Raw genomic sequence first — 16174 nt, forward strand, 5'->3', positions numbered from 1 at the left:
TACAGAAAGCACAAATTCAAATGCCCAAAGAATGAAGTTATGTTGAAATTGTCTATAGAGACAGGTGTTTTGTTGTTGCTGCTGCTGTTTGCTTTGTGCAATTTGAAGAAGTGTTTTGAGAGGAATATTTTGAATGTAAATCGGGCTGTGGAAGCAAGAAGAATGGAAGTGCGATAGGAGTGCTGGAGTATGTTAATTCCCTTTCTGGTGATTTAGGGGGTAAAAAGTGCGGTCTTAGTGGAGCCCACTCTTGTTCGCATTGTGGTTGTTTCATTAGTGCCTCTGCATGCAGCACAGTGGTCTATTCAGGGGCAGAACAAGGCTTTTTAATTCGAACTCAAGGACCTTGTCTGGGAGGTCAGAAACCTACTATGCCGTTCCTAATTAACCAGCCATTAGCCAGTCTGTTGTGAAATGCCTGTAATCTTGTCTAATTAAAATGCTATCAAGTTAATTCAGGAATGTGGGAAAACTGAATGCTGGAATTTGCCTTCTGTTTTGTTTATGACTCCAGCGTGGGGGCAGGGGCTTGTCCTGGGAGAATGGTGATTGAGGCTGTGCGCAGTCTGGACCCGGCCCTTGTTCCAAGGTGGGATCTGCTCCATAGGAGTTAAACCCTACCGAGACAAATCTTCCTCTGTACTTTGCCATGCATATTTTATTCGGAATTGCTGAGAATTTTTTTCTCCTCAAAAAGATCACTGTAAGACAAAGCTTTTTGAAGCACCTTCAGGATCCCTCCGTTCTTTTGCTTTATGTATCAGTAACAGAATGACTCGTGTCCATCAAATTTAGTAGAATCTGTAGGGGCAGAATGAGATCTTTAGCAGGACAACTTTTGGTTCTGTTTGTTTTTGTTCCATTCCCTGTCCCTTCGCTGATGTGTAAAGAGGAAAAGGATCCTTGCGTGTGAGCAGTAAGAGTTACAGCAGACCCTCGGCCTGAGCTCTGCATGTTGTCTGGACTGCAGCCTTGCCAGAGGCTCTGGCTAGAGGGGAAACAGAGTTTAAAGAAGTTTAATTCTTTTCAATTTGATCTACTTAGGAAAAAGGCAGACTAGTAATTTGTAGCAAGACAGATTCTGTGGTTACTTTTAGAAAATTAAGACTTTTCTGTTCACAAAAGACTTTTACATAAAAAGTCATAAAAGGTAGAGATGAGGTTAGGCCCGAGAACCAAGTATTTCATAACAAGGGAGAGGGTTTTGCTAATTTTATTTTGAATATTCATAATTTGTAAACATGAATTCTTTTCTCTAGGTCTAAATAATGAGGAGTACCAAGTAGTCCTCGGGAATGACACAACTCATTACATTATCGATGACTTGGAGCCAGCCAGCAACTACACGTTCTACATTGTGGCCTACATGCCAATGGGGGCCAGCCAGATGTCGGACCACGTGACACAGAGCACCCTGGAGGACGGTAAGTGCTGCAGTGAGGGAGTGCCTGTGCAGCTCAGCGAGAGAAAGTAGCCTCTTTCGGGTTAAAGCAGTCCTTTGCCAATAGCTCACTTAGGATAAAGAACAACTTCATTTACGATTCATAATACAGATTTGATAGTAAATTCTTACTGTATTTTCTAGTTTAAATTATAAATTTCTTTTTTACCTTATAGAACAAAATGTTTTCTAGGCATGAATAAATACAATGAATGTTATATATTAAGTATATAGAATGATGGTGTTGGACTTCTAGAACTGGAAGTTTATGAAACTTAGTACTTTTCAGTTTCAAAAAATCCTCAGGTAATAAAAGGACACTTAGCTTATATATTAGGTGTGTGTAACACTTGTTCGGTTTGTTGCTGTACCACTGAGTTTCGGGACGACAGACCTCCACGTCTGATGACAGTGGAGCTGGGCATGGGGTGCACACCTGCAGTCCTAGCACTCTGGGAGGCTGAGCCCAGAACATAGTGGGAATTTGGAGGCAGAAAACGGGTCCTTCTTGGCCCTACATAGGGTGTTGTGGAAGGTAGTCTCGCTCTCTCTCCAGGGGCTCTAGAAGGCCCATTTCAGTGTAGAAGAGTTATTAATGTGTGCTTGATTTCACTGTTCTCCCTTTACAGATGTTTTCTCAGCCTCGGGGAATACACTGCTTGTTTTCAAAATAACGTTATATAAGTAATTCCCAAATCCACTCTTTTGTTCATTTGGTCCCAGATCTTTACTTATATATTTATAATGCCACTTATTTAAATCAGAGTTTCACTGAATAAAAACTTTCCACTCATCTAGATGCTAAATTCCAACTTTCAGCTTTCGTTTAAGAGTGTATTGTGCTTCAGAGTGAGCCAGTGTACCTATCTATGATAGCTCTAGTAAACACACTGCATTTAACAACATGTTATGTATGTCTAAGGTGAAACACAAGCTGATTTGTGTGTGTGCATGAGTGTGTGTGACTTAGTAACTTTCTCATTGCTGAGACAATACCTAACACCCACAACTTAAAGGAGAGTTTTACCTTGGCTCACAGTTTCAGTTCATAGTAGGCTGACTCCAAGGCAGGAAGGAAAGGTGGAAGGGCCTGGGTGGAAGAAAGCTGCTCTCATCATGACAGCCACAAGCAGAAAGAGAAGGAGCCAGGAAGTCAGAGTCACCCTTCCAGGTCACAGCACCAGTGACCTTCCTCTTTTGACCAGACCCCACCTCGAAGCTACAAGTAAGCTCTGCTGTCCCAGTGACCCAGCCACCTCCCAAAAGCCTGGAGTATGAGTACATGAGGTTCTTGGGGGACATCTAGATCCAAACCATAGCATTCCATTCCTGGCCCCTGAAAGGCTCATGTCCATCTCATTATGTGCACTGCATTAGTCCATCTCTAAGAGTCATCAAAGTCCTAATAGTTCCAGCATTGTTGAATCCAGCTCCAAGGTCTCCTCTGAGACTCAGGGCAAACTCTTAGCTCTGGCTCCCTGAAAAAAATCAAAAAGAAAGTTAAAACACTCCTGACATACAATGACAGGATAAATATTCCCATTCCAAAAGGAAGGAATAGGTGAATAGAAATCAGACTAAAGCAAGAACAAAACCCAGCAAGGCAAACATTAAATCGTGTAGCTCTTTGTCCAGCACCTAGGGCAAAGATGTGAACTGCAGACTGCTTGGGCAGCCCTGCCCCTGTGGCATTGCCCGTGGTTGCAGCCCTCATGGCCCTCTCTCCTGGGCTGGCTTTGCTCACTGCCTGCTGTTTTGGTTCGATATTTCATGTTCCTGATTTCTCAGACTTCCTGGGGTCTCCACTCACCTGTGTCTTCATTCTCTCAGTTTCACCCACTGATGTCTCAGGGGCACACTGCCTGGCCTCACAGGCCTTCCTCTGAAATCTGGGTGGAGGTCTCCACGACCCCACAGCTCTTGCATTCTGCATGCACCTAAAACCACCACCACATGGATGATGCCAAGGACTGCTGCCACCGTGAGCAATTTCCAGGCCTGTTTGGATCATGGCTGCAGAGGCCTCTCAGTGCCTGGATGGCTGAGTATTGTGAATCAAATCCTGGGAAGCCATTTTCCTAGGAGTCCTTTCTGGACATGGTAGACTAATAAGGCTCTCTTCTCAAAGGAAAGCCTTTTACTTTTTTTCTTTTTTTGACAGTACTGGGGATCGAACTCAGGACTTTGTGCTTTCAAGGCAGTTGTGGTGCCACGGAGTTAAATCCCCAGCCCAAAAGCTTTTTACTTTTTTACCACTCATCAGTGCTGTCAAGGCATCTTTCCTATTTCCCTGATGTAAAGTATTTGGCTTCTTGCTAATCAAGTTGTCATCCTGGAGCCCTAGGCACCCGCCTTTCTGCAGTTTCCTGCACTTGGCTTCCAGATGTGTGGCAGGTAATTGGAAAACTGGTTTCTCGTTTTACATGAGTGTTATGTGCTCCCACATTTACCCCAGACCGCAAGCATCGCACAGTGGTCAGCACCATGCTCTCGTTGGTTCCATGCGCTTGTCCACTCGTGTTCACTCCTTCATCCTGGCTTGTACCCTGCTCCTCGAAAGCCTCTGTAGAGCTGGATGCACCTCTGGGGTGTTGAGAGAACTCTTCAGGACACTCTGACCCTGAATACTTCTGAACAGTCTGTTTCCCTCTCCGCCCAGTTCCACTGAGGCCACCGGAGATCAGCCTGACAAGCCGCAGCCCCACCGACATCCTCGTCTCCTGGCTGCCCATTCCGGCCAAGTATCGCCGAGGCCGCGTGGTGCTGTACCGCCTGTCCTTCCGCCTGAGCACCGACAGTGCCGTCCAGGTCCTGGAGCTCCCAGGCACCTCGCACGAACACCTGCTGCAGGGCCTGCGACCAGACAGTATCTACCTGGTGCGCATCACAGCGGCCACCCGTGTGGGGCTGGGAGAGGCGTCAGTGTGGACCTCACACCAGACACCAAAGGCCACCAGCATGCAAGGTACCAGCTGCTCTTCAGGGACCAACACCAGGTGTAGCTCTGATGCAGATTCTCCCGCTTCCAGTTACATTTTACATTTTGGTTTTGTGAATAAAAATAGCCCACAGATTATAGACTTGATTGAAAAAGTTAAACCTTTAGTAGTCCATTTTTGCCTATAGCTCAAAACTTTTCTTATTTTTAAAATTTCTATTTTTATGAGTCCATGTTTGCACTACATAATGATTACATTCACTGTGAGGAATTGTTACATGTACATAACACATCTCAATTCTTTTTTCCCCTTTCCCCACCCCTTCTTTTTAAACTTTCTTCCAGCATCGGATTCATTTATTTTATAAAACTTCTGATTATATCATAAATTTGCTTAGCAAAGCCTTCATCCAAGTCAAATAGAATTACCAAAAGTAATCTATTAGCAGAGACTCATTTAATACTAATGAGATTTAAAACAAATAAAAGCATCTTTCAGAAGGAAGGCCGCAGGCTGGGAAATGCTGGCCCGGTCTCTTACACTCCCGGGGCGCCTGGGACTGGACCGATGTTGATGGCTGTTTTCTCACACTAGAGCTTACTGTCTAGCGAAATGAGAAGGTAGTTAGTGCCTCTTTGAAAAAAATTGAAAGTGCAAATACCTGTCCAGATATTGTTATTATTTGCATGTTTTAGTATTTTTAAATTTTGAGTCAGCGTTTAATGTCATTGTGAAAGTTTGGAAGTTAGGTTAGAGAGCGATTGCTAGAACTGGACGTCTTTGTATGGTTGGCGGGAGGCAGGTGGGGCTGGCCGTTCCTGTGGACAGGGGTGGGTCACAGCCCCCTGGCGGGTTTCCAGCCCCCAGGTCTCCGGAGCTGCACCTGGAGCCCCTGAACTGCACCACCATCGCGGTGAGGTGGCAGTGCGACGCCAAGGACCCTGCGGCCATCCAGGGCTACAAGCTGTTCTACAAGGAGGAGGGGCAGCAGGAGCACGGGCCCATCGTCCTGGCCCCCAGGGAGCACCTGCACACACTCAGCGGCCTGGGTGAGTCCTCTCTGGACAGCCAGGAGGGAGGCAGCAGCTCCCAGGCAGAAGAAGGGGGTCAAGAAAAAGGGAAGGTCTGGTTTTCCTCTGCCGAGCCCGTCCTGCTTCTGCAGCAGATGTCCAGTGGCCATGCTGTCTCCTGTGCTCTGCCAGTGTTCTTTTCTGGAGTTTGCTCTTGGTACTGTGAGCTTCCAATCAGTTCATGAGGAAGTGTGGTAGATGGAGAACAGGAATGCGGAATAGGAATTTCACCAAATGATCAAATAATCATCAGGTGGAACTTGGAATTTGCCTGAGCATGCCACACAGATGTAAAGTAATTTACGTCGATTATGTAGGAAATAATGCCCTTCCCTGTAATCCAGTAACCATAAATATTTCTGTCCTCAAACTCTGACCCAGGGATGCTGGGGAAAACACACACATCCTGTGTGGGTTCCTGGTCCTCCCGTTCTTCTTGTCTGCAGAAGAAATGAATTTCATGTAGCACGCTTAGTAAGAGGCTAAGAAACCTGCATCTAAAGTGAGCTCCTTGTTGGGTTGGCGCTGCCCACAAGTAGGTTTCCCCCTAAGTGCCAGGCGTCCTCTAATCTGCTTGTCCCTGCTGCTCCCAACCTCAGCATCTGAACCTGCAGGCCAGCGCTCCCTCTCGGAGGCTCCGCCTCGGCCTCCTCCCTGCTCTTCCCAGCAGCCCCAGGTTGGAGCCCCATGCAGGAGACCCTGCACTGCTGCCCAAGATGGCCAGGTGGGATTTGCCATGTAATCGTGTCGGGTTGGTCTTTAACTCAGTCTGCCTTGGGTTACGTAAGTTTTGCTGTGGCTCTGTCACCTGACTAATAGATGAGGAGAAGCTGCTCCTGTCCTGGCCGACCCTTCCTGGCCAGGGTCTGCAGTGATGTCATCCAGCTTGCTGTCCCTAGCCTCCCTCCAACATTTGCTTTGCCTGGGCTCCCTGTTTGCCCTCCCACCCCCCATGGTTCAGACATATTTTACTTAGGATCAGCAGGAAGCAGGAGTTGGGACAGTTGTTAAAAAAAATTGCAGATCCAGTCTGTACTTCTGGCATCCTGTTGGGGAAGAATCAATCTGTAGAAGATATGTAAAAACATTCCTCTTCTGCTGTGCTCTTTTCGAGCTTATGCTACAAGTAGCTTGTTCTGAAGAGTGAAAGTTTATAAGAAAAAGAAAACAAGGCTCTGCTTATAAAAACTTGAGAGGAACTTCTTTCTTCAAAGCTATGTCATTGCTGTACTGGGCAGGCTCACACACCGTCCAGCTGGTGGCTGGGTCCCCTTCGGTGCCTTTTAACCCCAGAGCCAGTCCAGCCTCAGGCTGATGTAGGCGAGGGCTTTGGCCCTGGTCCTGGCAGCTCCTGTGCTGTCTCTCAGATCGGATCACCACTGACCATCTGTGACCGCCTGTGCCCGAGCATCTGGCAGTGCTGCCTGGTTAACAGAGAATGATGGCTCTGAGGGCAGCAGGTTAAGGGTGCTCGGCATCCCACAGGGTGAACCCTCAAAGCCACTGAGCTTTTGCACATGAAAGGTGCTTGGGCTGGAGCTAGATTTACTAAGTGCACTCAGAAATGAAATTAAACGCTTCTCTTTACCGATTCACTGTCAATTTGAGTAACAACTGATGTCTTACAATTTCATTTTCATACTAATCCCCCCCTCCTGATGCCCCAACACACCCCTTTGTTTCTACCTCTAATAATCAAGTTTGCAGTTTGAAACGTGTGTGATTGGGACACACTCTCCCTGGAAATACAGACAGTTCTTTGTTCAGAAAGGAAGAAAACAGCAAATGGATTTTTGTCTTTCAGTTCAAGACAATCGAACACTTTCGCATATTTCCTAAGCCAGGCATTGTAGGGTGGCATGAAGATGGGATGGATTCAGCTCTGCTCAGAGCAGGAAAGATGAACCAGCAGGTATTTCAATGACTGCTTTGTCCAGCTCCCCCTCCGATTTCTGATCAGATTTATTTGTGCTGAGTGAAAGTTATTTTAAAACATTTTACTCAAAGCATAATTCACCAGGCTATGGGGTGCGTTGGTTTTGAAAGTGATTAAAGATTCTCTTGCCTTTAATAGTGTGGTTCAGATCCTAGCAGAGCAACGGGAAGAGTTTCACATTGTGGTTTGTTTGAATTTGACTTTAGAAGTGGTTTCCATGTGGCAGTACAGGGGAAAGCACCGTCTTACGATTTAGCGTGCTGTGTTCAGTGGTTTAAAGTTTGCTTCAGGATTTTGTGTCTTTGTCATTAATTTCCTTGAATTTTTTTTTTTTGGCACTTTATGTGGTTCACTCAATTATGAGCTAGATGTTTGTTGTTATATTTATCACACCATACACTGAAGCAGAATTTATCACACACTTGTGATCGCTGATAACAGACTGATAAACAGAAAATTTCTATTTTGGAAATTGGCTTTAAATTCCAAAGTTGGAGTTTCTAAATGCCAAGGGACTGTTTTCTGACTGTTAGAAACTTCATTGTTAGCCTAAAGTTTAGGACCTGATGTTCAGTCACCTTAGCTTTTATTTGCCAAAGAACTTGTATTATTATAGTTAATTTCATAACAAGCATGATTAATTGAGCACCAAATATAAAGTTCCAAAATATTTAAAAAGTAATGTGTGTGCTTTGTAGATCTCCAAAACCCACTGTTTGTTTGTTTGTTTAGAAATCCAAAATTGGAACTCCCAGTACTGTTGGAAGGAGTCCAAAGAAACAGTTCTTGGTTAATCAGGAAGCATGTCAAGGTGAAGTCCAATTTCTAGGTGACACATTCTGCCACAGTAGAATAAAGTTTGGTTGTGTGGTTTTATATCAAGAAAGAAAACCAGCAGTGCTGCCACTGGCACCAGCCATGGGCTGGAGGGCTTTGTGACCTTTCCTCTAGAAGGAGGAGAAGGTGCCTTTGCATAAAAAAACTTAGTTCATCACTTTGCATTGTGAACCTTTCTACAATAGTAATTTTTTAAAAGCCAGGCATGGTGGCACACGCCCAAAGGCTGAGGCAGGAAGGTTGACATGAGTTCCAGGCCACCCTGGGCTTCAACCTAGCAAGAGCCTTGTCTCAAAAAACAAACAAAAGAGGCAATTTTTTAAAAAGAGAGAGCGAGCTAGAATCACTCACTTTACAAAATGTGGAAGATGTGTTTTAAGGGAAGCCAGAGTCATCTTGAGTCTGGGCCCCCTTGACCCTGTCACACAGGGAGCCTCAGATAAGACTCAGAAAACCTGTGGAAATATCCTAAGGTCATCCCTTGTGATGTGATTTTTCACATCTTTGGGGCTACACCTCTTAAATCTTAAGAGGGTCCAAGATGCACCACATTTATAACAATCCTAATAGCAGGCAGCTGCACTGCCTTTCACCATCGGGCTTTCAGCCCATCTGTTAGTTCACTGCAGATACTCTGTTCCTGAGCGACGAGCTCAGATGGCATTACAGATACCAGGGTTCTCCCAGAGTAACACAGAGCTGACTGTGGACATCACACATTCTCCGTCGCAGAGCAGCACTCACCGAGGATGTTCCTAGGATGAGTGTAACAATTCCATTGGCACTGTTGCTTTCATTTATTTACCAGAGGCAAGCTCTTTGGGGACATACCTTACATTTTTGCTTCTGGACTTCTTCTCGTGCTGCCTTCCACTCTCAGTAGTGGAAATAGTTCCTCTGAGCAGTGACTGTACCTTCATTCTCTCCGTTCAGAGTTGTAATGGAAACGCATCTAATCCAAGCCAGGAGATTTCTTACAGAAATGATTTGGAAACCACCCGCTCTTGTAGGTCAGAAAACTGACTGATGGTGCAGGGAAAGTTGTGATGGAACAAAGGGAATATTTACAAGTTACAGTTCACTTCCTTCACTGTTAAGTCTCTACATTTCCCTTTCTTACGTTGCATTTGGTCTGCTATCAACCAGAGTCTATTGAAGCTGCAGAGTAAAAACATTTGAATGTTTTCACAGCATCTGAAATGCCAAATATGATTGAAATTTTAGAACTGAATAAATATTTGAAAAATGTAGAAATCAGTATTTCAAAAGAAATGGAGGGGCCCGGGATTTAGCTCAGGGGTGCTCCCGCCTGCCTCAAAAGTGCAAGATCCCAAGTTCAATCCCCACTACCAAAAAAAGAAAAGAGCATCTCTTTCTTTAGAAAAAATCCAATTACTAAAAAAATACTATTAAGACAGTAAAGAAAGAGATTTTCATTTACCAACTGCAGTGATACCATCAGCATCAGGGGCACACGGCCATGTCACTGGAGTTGGGTGGCTTCAGTCACGGACTCTGATCTGACTCTCGAGAGTATGGTCTTCAGTGTAATCTGAATGCCTTACCTGTGCCGGGCTCTGAGTCCTCCTGCCCGTGTTCCATGCAGCCTTTGGGTCTTTGGTCCATATCTGTCTTCGCAGGCTGACTTGCACTTGTGTCGTGTGTGTGTGTGTGTGTGTGTATGTGTGTGTGAGTGTGTGTGTGATCCTCCTCTCTCTGCATGAGTTGGCTCAGAGCCACAGTGCTGAGGCTGGCACCTTGTCCCGAGCCCCGAGAACGACGGCTTTGGTGCATCTCACTGCAGGCCACTGTGAAACTGTCAGATTACTCAGATTTTGTGTAGTAGGATGAACAAGAAGTTAAAAGACTTACAGCCGTGGAGTTTGTTAGTCAAGAACATGAGTTGTTCTGACTCCACAGCAGGAGGCTCGCAGCCTTAGTGGTCATCTGGAAGGGGAATGCTCCTGAGCCCACTCAGCACTGCCGCCCAGCGTGGGGAGCTCTTGGTGCCGCAGCTCGGCCCAGTGCAGCACAGCTGCTCAGGATGGAGGCTGCTCCCCCAGGCCCTGGCCCGCCCGCCCGGCCACTCAGAGGCTTCTGACGCAGAGCTTCCTGGCCTTGCACCTCAGAAGGTGAACTAACTTAGGACGCGCCTGAGGGTAGGCTGCTGTCTCCAGTGTAAATTCATCTTGGAATTGAAGCATTGTGCAGCTTTGACTTCTGTGGTTCTTGACTCTCTACGAAGACACTGCCTAGGAAACAGACCTGTAGAAAGGCGGAAGTTTAAATTTTAGAGTGGATATGATATATTTTTTTCTTAGAGCTTTGGATATATACAAGTATGACTTTATACATATACAATTTAGTATATAAGATTGCTGTCTGTACCAATTTGTCATGTTTTGTTTCATAGATTTACTGTTTATCCTGGTTATAGATTTTAATTTATATTTATTTTCAGTTATTTTTAAATTTTATAAATTTGTCAGCCAGGCATGGTAGAGCACACCTGCAAACCCAGCACTCTGAGAGGCTGATGCAGGAGGATTGCAAATTCAAGCCCAGCCTGGGCCATTTAGCATCTTTGTGAGACCCTGTCTCCAAATAAAAACTAAAGGGATGTGGGACTGGGTATGTAGCCCAGGGTTGCAGACCCTGGGTTCTCTCCCCAGGGTGGGGGTGTTGTGTACATGGTTGAGTGCGTGCACCCTGTGCCAAGCGCTGTATGATGCACCAGGAATGTGAACGCTCAGTGCCTGCCCCACAGTGGTTACCTTCAGCATGGAGGGTTTACCAGCATCTCAGAAAGGGGTTTGGCTGAGTGTGGAGGCACCAAGGATAAATATCTAATTTCACTGTATGGGGAAGACTAGTTTGCCTGGTGGAGAAATAGAAGAAAATCATCCCAGTCAGAAAGGCTTAAAATGTACAAAAACAAACTAATAAAAATCAACAGGCTGCAGCAGATATGTGGGTAGAGGCTGCTGAGGGGAGAACCCCACAGCACAGTAGGACCTGGTCCTCAGGGCCAGACCTGCTGCCAGGACTCGGTCTCCCTGCTGCAGGGTTCAACCTTGTTTCAGAAAGATCATTGTCGCTGGTGTCATGGGGCAGGCTATAGGAAGGGGAACCTGAAGGCATCAGCGGGCTGGCTGCTGAAACTGCGGAATGAGGAGTGAATTAAGGCAGGGCTGACAGCAGAGAGCGCAGTGGGCAGGACTTACCTGACCCTCAGGGACTGACTGGTGGGCGCCCTCAGGACACAAGACCGAAGCTGAGGAAGTGCGGAGTCAAAGTTTTAAGCCACAGACACATACCGAAGCAGAATGACCGGATGTAGTAAAGTCCCTGTTGTCAGGAGGGTTGGGGATCCTGAGCCTGGGCCCTGGGGTGCTGTCTGGGATTGTGCTTCCTACCAAGTCCAATACAGCCATGCCACAAGACCCAGCAACCCTGTTGGAAGTGCTCATTCTAGGACTACAGAAACTTGGCTTCATCTGAAAGCATGCACACAAGAGGCTGCAGACAGCGCAGGTGTCCTCCATGGGTGGATGCCCCACTTGGCTCCCAGGACAGGAAAACCAGCAGGCAGCTAGAGACCAGGGAGAGGCCCGCACCCCCAGCCTGGATGTTCTCTGGGATTTGTGAGACGTTGACCACTCTGTTAGGCTTTTTTCTTCTTTGTTTTAGTTACAACTTTCAGTGGAGTGCTTTTTTTTTTTTTTTTTTTTTTAATTCTATGACCTCTGGAAACTGAAATTCTTTCCATATAGATAAGACCATATTTATATTTATTCTCAGTCTGGTACAATTCTAAACGTTTATCTGGCTCTTTTACTTGCCACAAAAGACAAATTTTAAAGAAGAAAGAAACAAAAGGGATTAGACTTATCTCTGTTACATTATGGGGAACTAGAGGTGGCATTCCAGTGGGATCTGCTGGAAAATCACAGAAGATACTTATTTTCCATTTTTCAGTGTTTGAAAGCCTTTTCATGACTGTTTGCTGTAATGCCCTTGGATGCAGCAGCCCAGAGTTGTCGCTGACCGTACTCCTGGGCGAAAGCTCCCAAATTCCTGCCTCCTGTGTGGCAAACTGGACGTCAGAATCCTGTCTGCGGCAGTCCCGTGTAACACAGAACTCTGTTTCATGCGTTAGAGTCACTTTAGAGAGAGAAAAAAGTCAGCAATGTAACCTGCGTTTCTTGGGCAGCTTTTCAAATCTTTCTAAAATATATCCAGCCCAACAAAATAATTGGGAACAGAATTGTAATGCTTTCCTTAGACTCTCAGCCCTCAGTCCTGAGTAGTCACTGCCTTTTGAGCTGCTCCAGTCCCAAGAGTGAACTGCTCTGTGAAAAACAGCTGTCTTCCTAATAAGATGAGGTGTAACATGTGTACAGAACCAATCCACCAGCTACTCACTCTGCTTTTGTTTTAGAGGACAAAGCAAAGACTTTCCCCAAGAACAAAACTGATGCGTTTGTCTAAATGGTGGCCAGAAACTGCCTCACTATTTTAGCAGCTGTGTGGCAAGTTTTGCAGCATCTGGTTTCTCCGTGGAGACAGAAAAGTTGATTCGGGATTTTCTTGAGAAGGCAGCTCCTCTGAAGAGACACTGTTCTAGTACTTGAATTAGCTTGCTGTGATTCACATGCACATATTTTGTCTTAAGGGGAAAAATGAAAGAAAGAGTCAAAAAGATCCTTCTGCCCTAAAACCACACAGGGCAGATAACCCTTTGACCTCTGCCCTGGCTGAAGCCCCCGTCCTGGTGGTGCCTGAAAAGAGCACTAGATAGCGCGAGGCCCAGAGACAGGAAGCCTGGGTGGGAGGCTGCAGCAGCAGGACCTCCAGGAGGGGAAGCCGCGTGGAGCTGTGTGGGCTTGGTCTGCACAGCGAAGCACCGCGTGGTTCCGGTTCTGCGGCCTCAGGTCCCTCATGGCTGGGGTCTGATGAGCGTGGGCTGGGCCCAGGGCTGCCCCAGGCACAGTGACCTTCTTGGGGTCTGGCTCTCAGCACATGCTCCTCCTGCTGGCGCCGTCAAGCTCCCGTCTGGGTAGTTTTCTTTCCTTCGTGTTTGTTTTTGCCGTGCTAGGATGGAATCTGGGGCCAGGCCCACGTCAGGCAGGCGCCCTCTTTGACCTGCACCCCATGCTGATGCTGTTCAGGGGCGCAAAACACCAAAGCTGTATTTGGCGAGTGATGAGCCATCACTTTACATGTTAAGAAATCTAGTGTTTCCTCATAGGCAACATAGAAATTAGCACATAAGACGTAAGCTCTTCTGTTTATCTCTGGGGGAGGGGGATTTAACTTGCTTCTAAGTGGCACTTCAGGTAAGGCCGTGAAGAAACTTGCACTGCAACTGACGGCTTTGTACTGATCTGTAAGTCGTTTCGGTATTTCTCTTCTAAAATAGCCCAGTGACTTCTGCAGCACTTTGTATTTCTATTTTGAAGCTTATTAAATTGAGTTTATTCTTATTTTCTGCTTCTTCTGGTAAGTACTAATAAAACCTCAAGTCAAAGTTCCCTTGCTGCGCTTAGGAAGAGGCTTAAGGTTGAGGAGAGGCTCTTATTTCCGTGGCCAGTACTTGCAGATGGAATTTCTAAGAGGGAAAGGAAGCCCTGGGTGCACTCTGCATTCTTCTGTTTTTTGGCATCTGTAAGCAGGGGAGAATGCTTGACGTGAATGACAAACATCTCCTTAGTGAAGGAAGAACTCTTGTAGGAAATTAAATCAATCCTGTCCATTAATCGCACTGCTTGTCAACCCTTAGACCACTCTGGAAGTTTCGGTGAATGTAAGGAATCTTTAGATGTGTGAGGTCCTTGGAGATCTAAGTAAGTTAAAGACGAGGAGGTTTTTAAAATGCCACCATTAGCACATGAAAGAAACCTCCTGCCAATAGAAAAAACCATTTGCTGCAAAGCAGTAATTACTCTGCTGGGTTTTGTTTTGTTTTCCTTTTAAACTTTGTTCTTAAGAAAACTTAATGCAAATGAAATTTTAGGCTTTGTCCTAATTGCTTGCTCTACAGGGCAGAGCGAAGCCGCTAGACTGGCCGTTAATAGAGGAAAATGGCTTTTATCTTAGCCTTTAAAATATTTTTGCATGTTTATTTGATTATGGACATCATATGTGAGGACAGACATGCGCATCTGCTGTGAGGAAACCCAGGCCTGACCAGTGAGGCTCCCTGCCAGCAGAAGGGCCTGGGCCTGTGTTGGGTGTGGCAGAGGCCTGCCTAGCATGTGTCTGGGCCTGGACCCTGCTCCAGGGCTGCAAAGCAAAGAAACTGAACCAAATGGTCAACAGAAGGTGAGGTTTAAAATGTGGTGCCTGCTGTTCAGAAGTATGGACTCAGGTATTTCAGAGTAAACCTGCTTCAGTCCAGGAGAGGAAGTGGACATTTGCCTGACCGCAGCCCAGCCCCAACTCCAGGCTGCGGGCAGTGTGTGATGGGGATGCGGGAGGGCAGCCAGGCAGCCTGCACACCACCCCGTGCGAGGTGGTCCCGAGGAGGTGGCACTGAGGTGAGATCAGAAGGATGAAGAGGGGCCAGCTGGGCAACGGAAGAGCTGCAGAGCCAGGCAGGGCTGCCGGGACTCAGAGCACCCACGCCGCCTCGCTCCACATCACGGCTCCCCGCCGGGCGGGAGACCCGCTCAGGGGTGTTTGACTTTGAGGAGAGAACTGTCCTTTGGCTGAGCACTTCAGAGAGCTGTGCGGAAGGCAGCGGCACGCTCCAGGCTGCGCAGCGCCCTTGGTAGCTGGGTAGATTGCCCCAGCTGGAGTTGCTGCTTTAAATCTGTGTCTCACTGCCGCCTTCTAAGAAAGGTCAGTGATGACTCAGTGCAGATTCACAGATTAGCAAGAGGAAAGGCACCTAGGTAAGGTAAGGCCCAGTGCGGGGAAGGGTGAGAGCTGTAATTGGTGCCCAGCTTTGCCAGGGATAAATCAGGCAGTGCCGGAAAGGGAGGGGACCTGTAACCTTCATGCTCTGTCTTACCCAGGAATCCCACGGATAGAGCCCTCTCCCAAGAAGATAATAGGGGCCGAGCCCAGCAGGGACGCCCAGAACTGCCCCTTAACACCGGCAGGGCCATTGAGGGAAAGCTGAGGAAATACTAAGTATTTAGCTGCATAAGTTTCATAAAATAAACTATTGCACATCATGTGATTTGAAGATACATGGTCATTAAAAGAATGTCGTAGAAAGATATTGAATGACTAGAATAATTCACAACATTTTTTGATGCAGATTATAAAATACATAAAGAAAATCAAATATTTGTGTATATAGATAGTAAGGGAAATTAAATAGCTAGTATTCACTGTGCTTGATTGTGGGTGCTAGTATTAGAACATTTTATTTTTATTTTTATTTTTTGTTTATCTAAATTTTTTTAATTTTCTGTAACAAACGTGTTTCATCATAATAAGGAAAAATAGTAAACTTAGGGGCCAAATGCTGAGGATTGAACCCAGGGCTTCACACATATTAGGCTAGTGCATTACTACCAAGCTATGCTGTCAGCACAAAATGTTTTCTTAATTCAGCATAACCAAATGAAGAAATTGGGGCAAAGATAAATGAAGGCTGGAAAATCGGTGACAACTAAGATTATTCCTTCCTTAGCGTTTGCTGTCAGGTCCTGTGCAGCTGCTACAAACTGCTCTGAGCTTCCTTGCAGCCAAAGCAAGCTAGAAACACTCGCAGTGTGGGACGCAGGATGTTTTCACGATCAGAGGTTGCTGGGCATGCTCACATTCCTGAAATACACCACCTTCAGGAAGCTGTGCTGAAACTGTTGGAGATTCTCCAAACCTGTACTGAAAGTCATTTTAACTTACACTTGACAGTGACTTGAGATAATAAGGACAGGAGATTCCTGTGGTTCCAGGATTGTTCAGTAGGTCATGAGGTTTTGGACGACCTTGAGAT

The 16174-nt window shown here is 46.2% G+C and overlaps 1 protein-coding gene across 2 annotated transcripts in view; it reads left to right on the forward strand.

Moving 5' to 3' along the window:
* Prtg (protogenin) overlaps nt 1-16174 on the forward strand; it is a 103667-nt gene that overhangs the window by 52485 nt on the left and 35008 nt on the right. For both annotated transcript variants that reach the window (XM_021260749.2, XM_021260743.2), the window contains exons 9-11: nt 1260-1424; nt 4101-4406; nt 5241-5429. In XM_021260749.2, the coding sequence (XP_021116408.2) occupies nt 1260-1424; nt 4101-4406; nt 5241-5429 (660 nt within the window). The remainder of the gene's footprint in view (nt 1-1259; nt 1425-4100; nt 4407-5240; nt 5430-16174) is intronic.

The sequence above is a fragment of the Heterocephalus glaber genome, unplaced genomic scaffold (assembly GCF_053883595.1).
Source record: "Heterocephalus glaber isolate CG9 unplaced genomic scaffold, H.glaber_assembly_v1.0 deba00000122, whole genome shotgun sequence".
NCBI classification, from domain to species: domain Eukaryota; kingdom Metazoa; phylum Chordata; class Mammalia; order Rodentia; family Bathyergidae; genus Heterocephalus; species Heterocephalus glaber.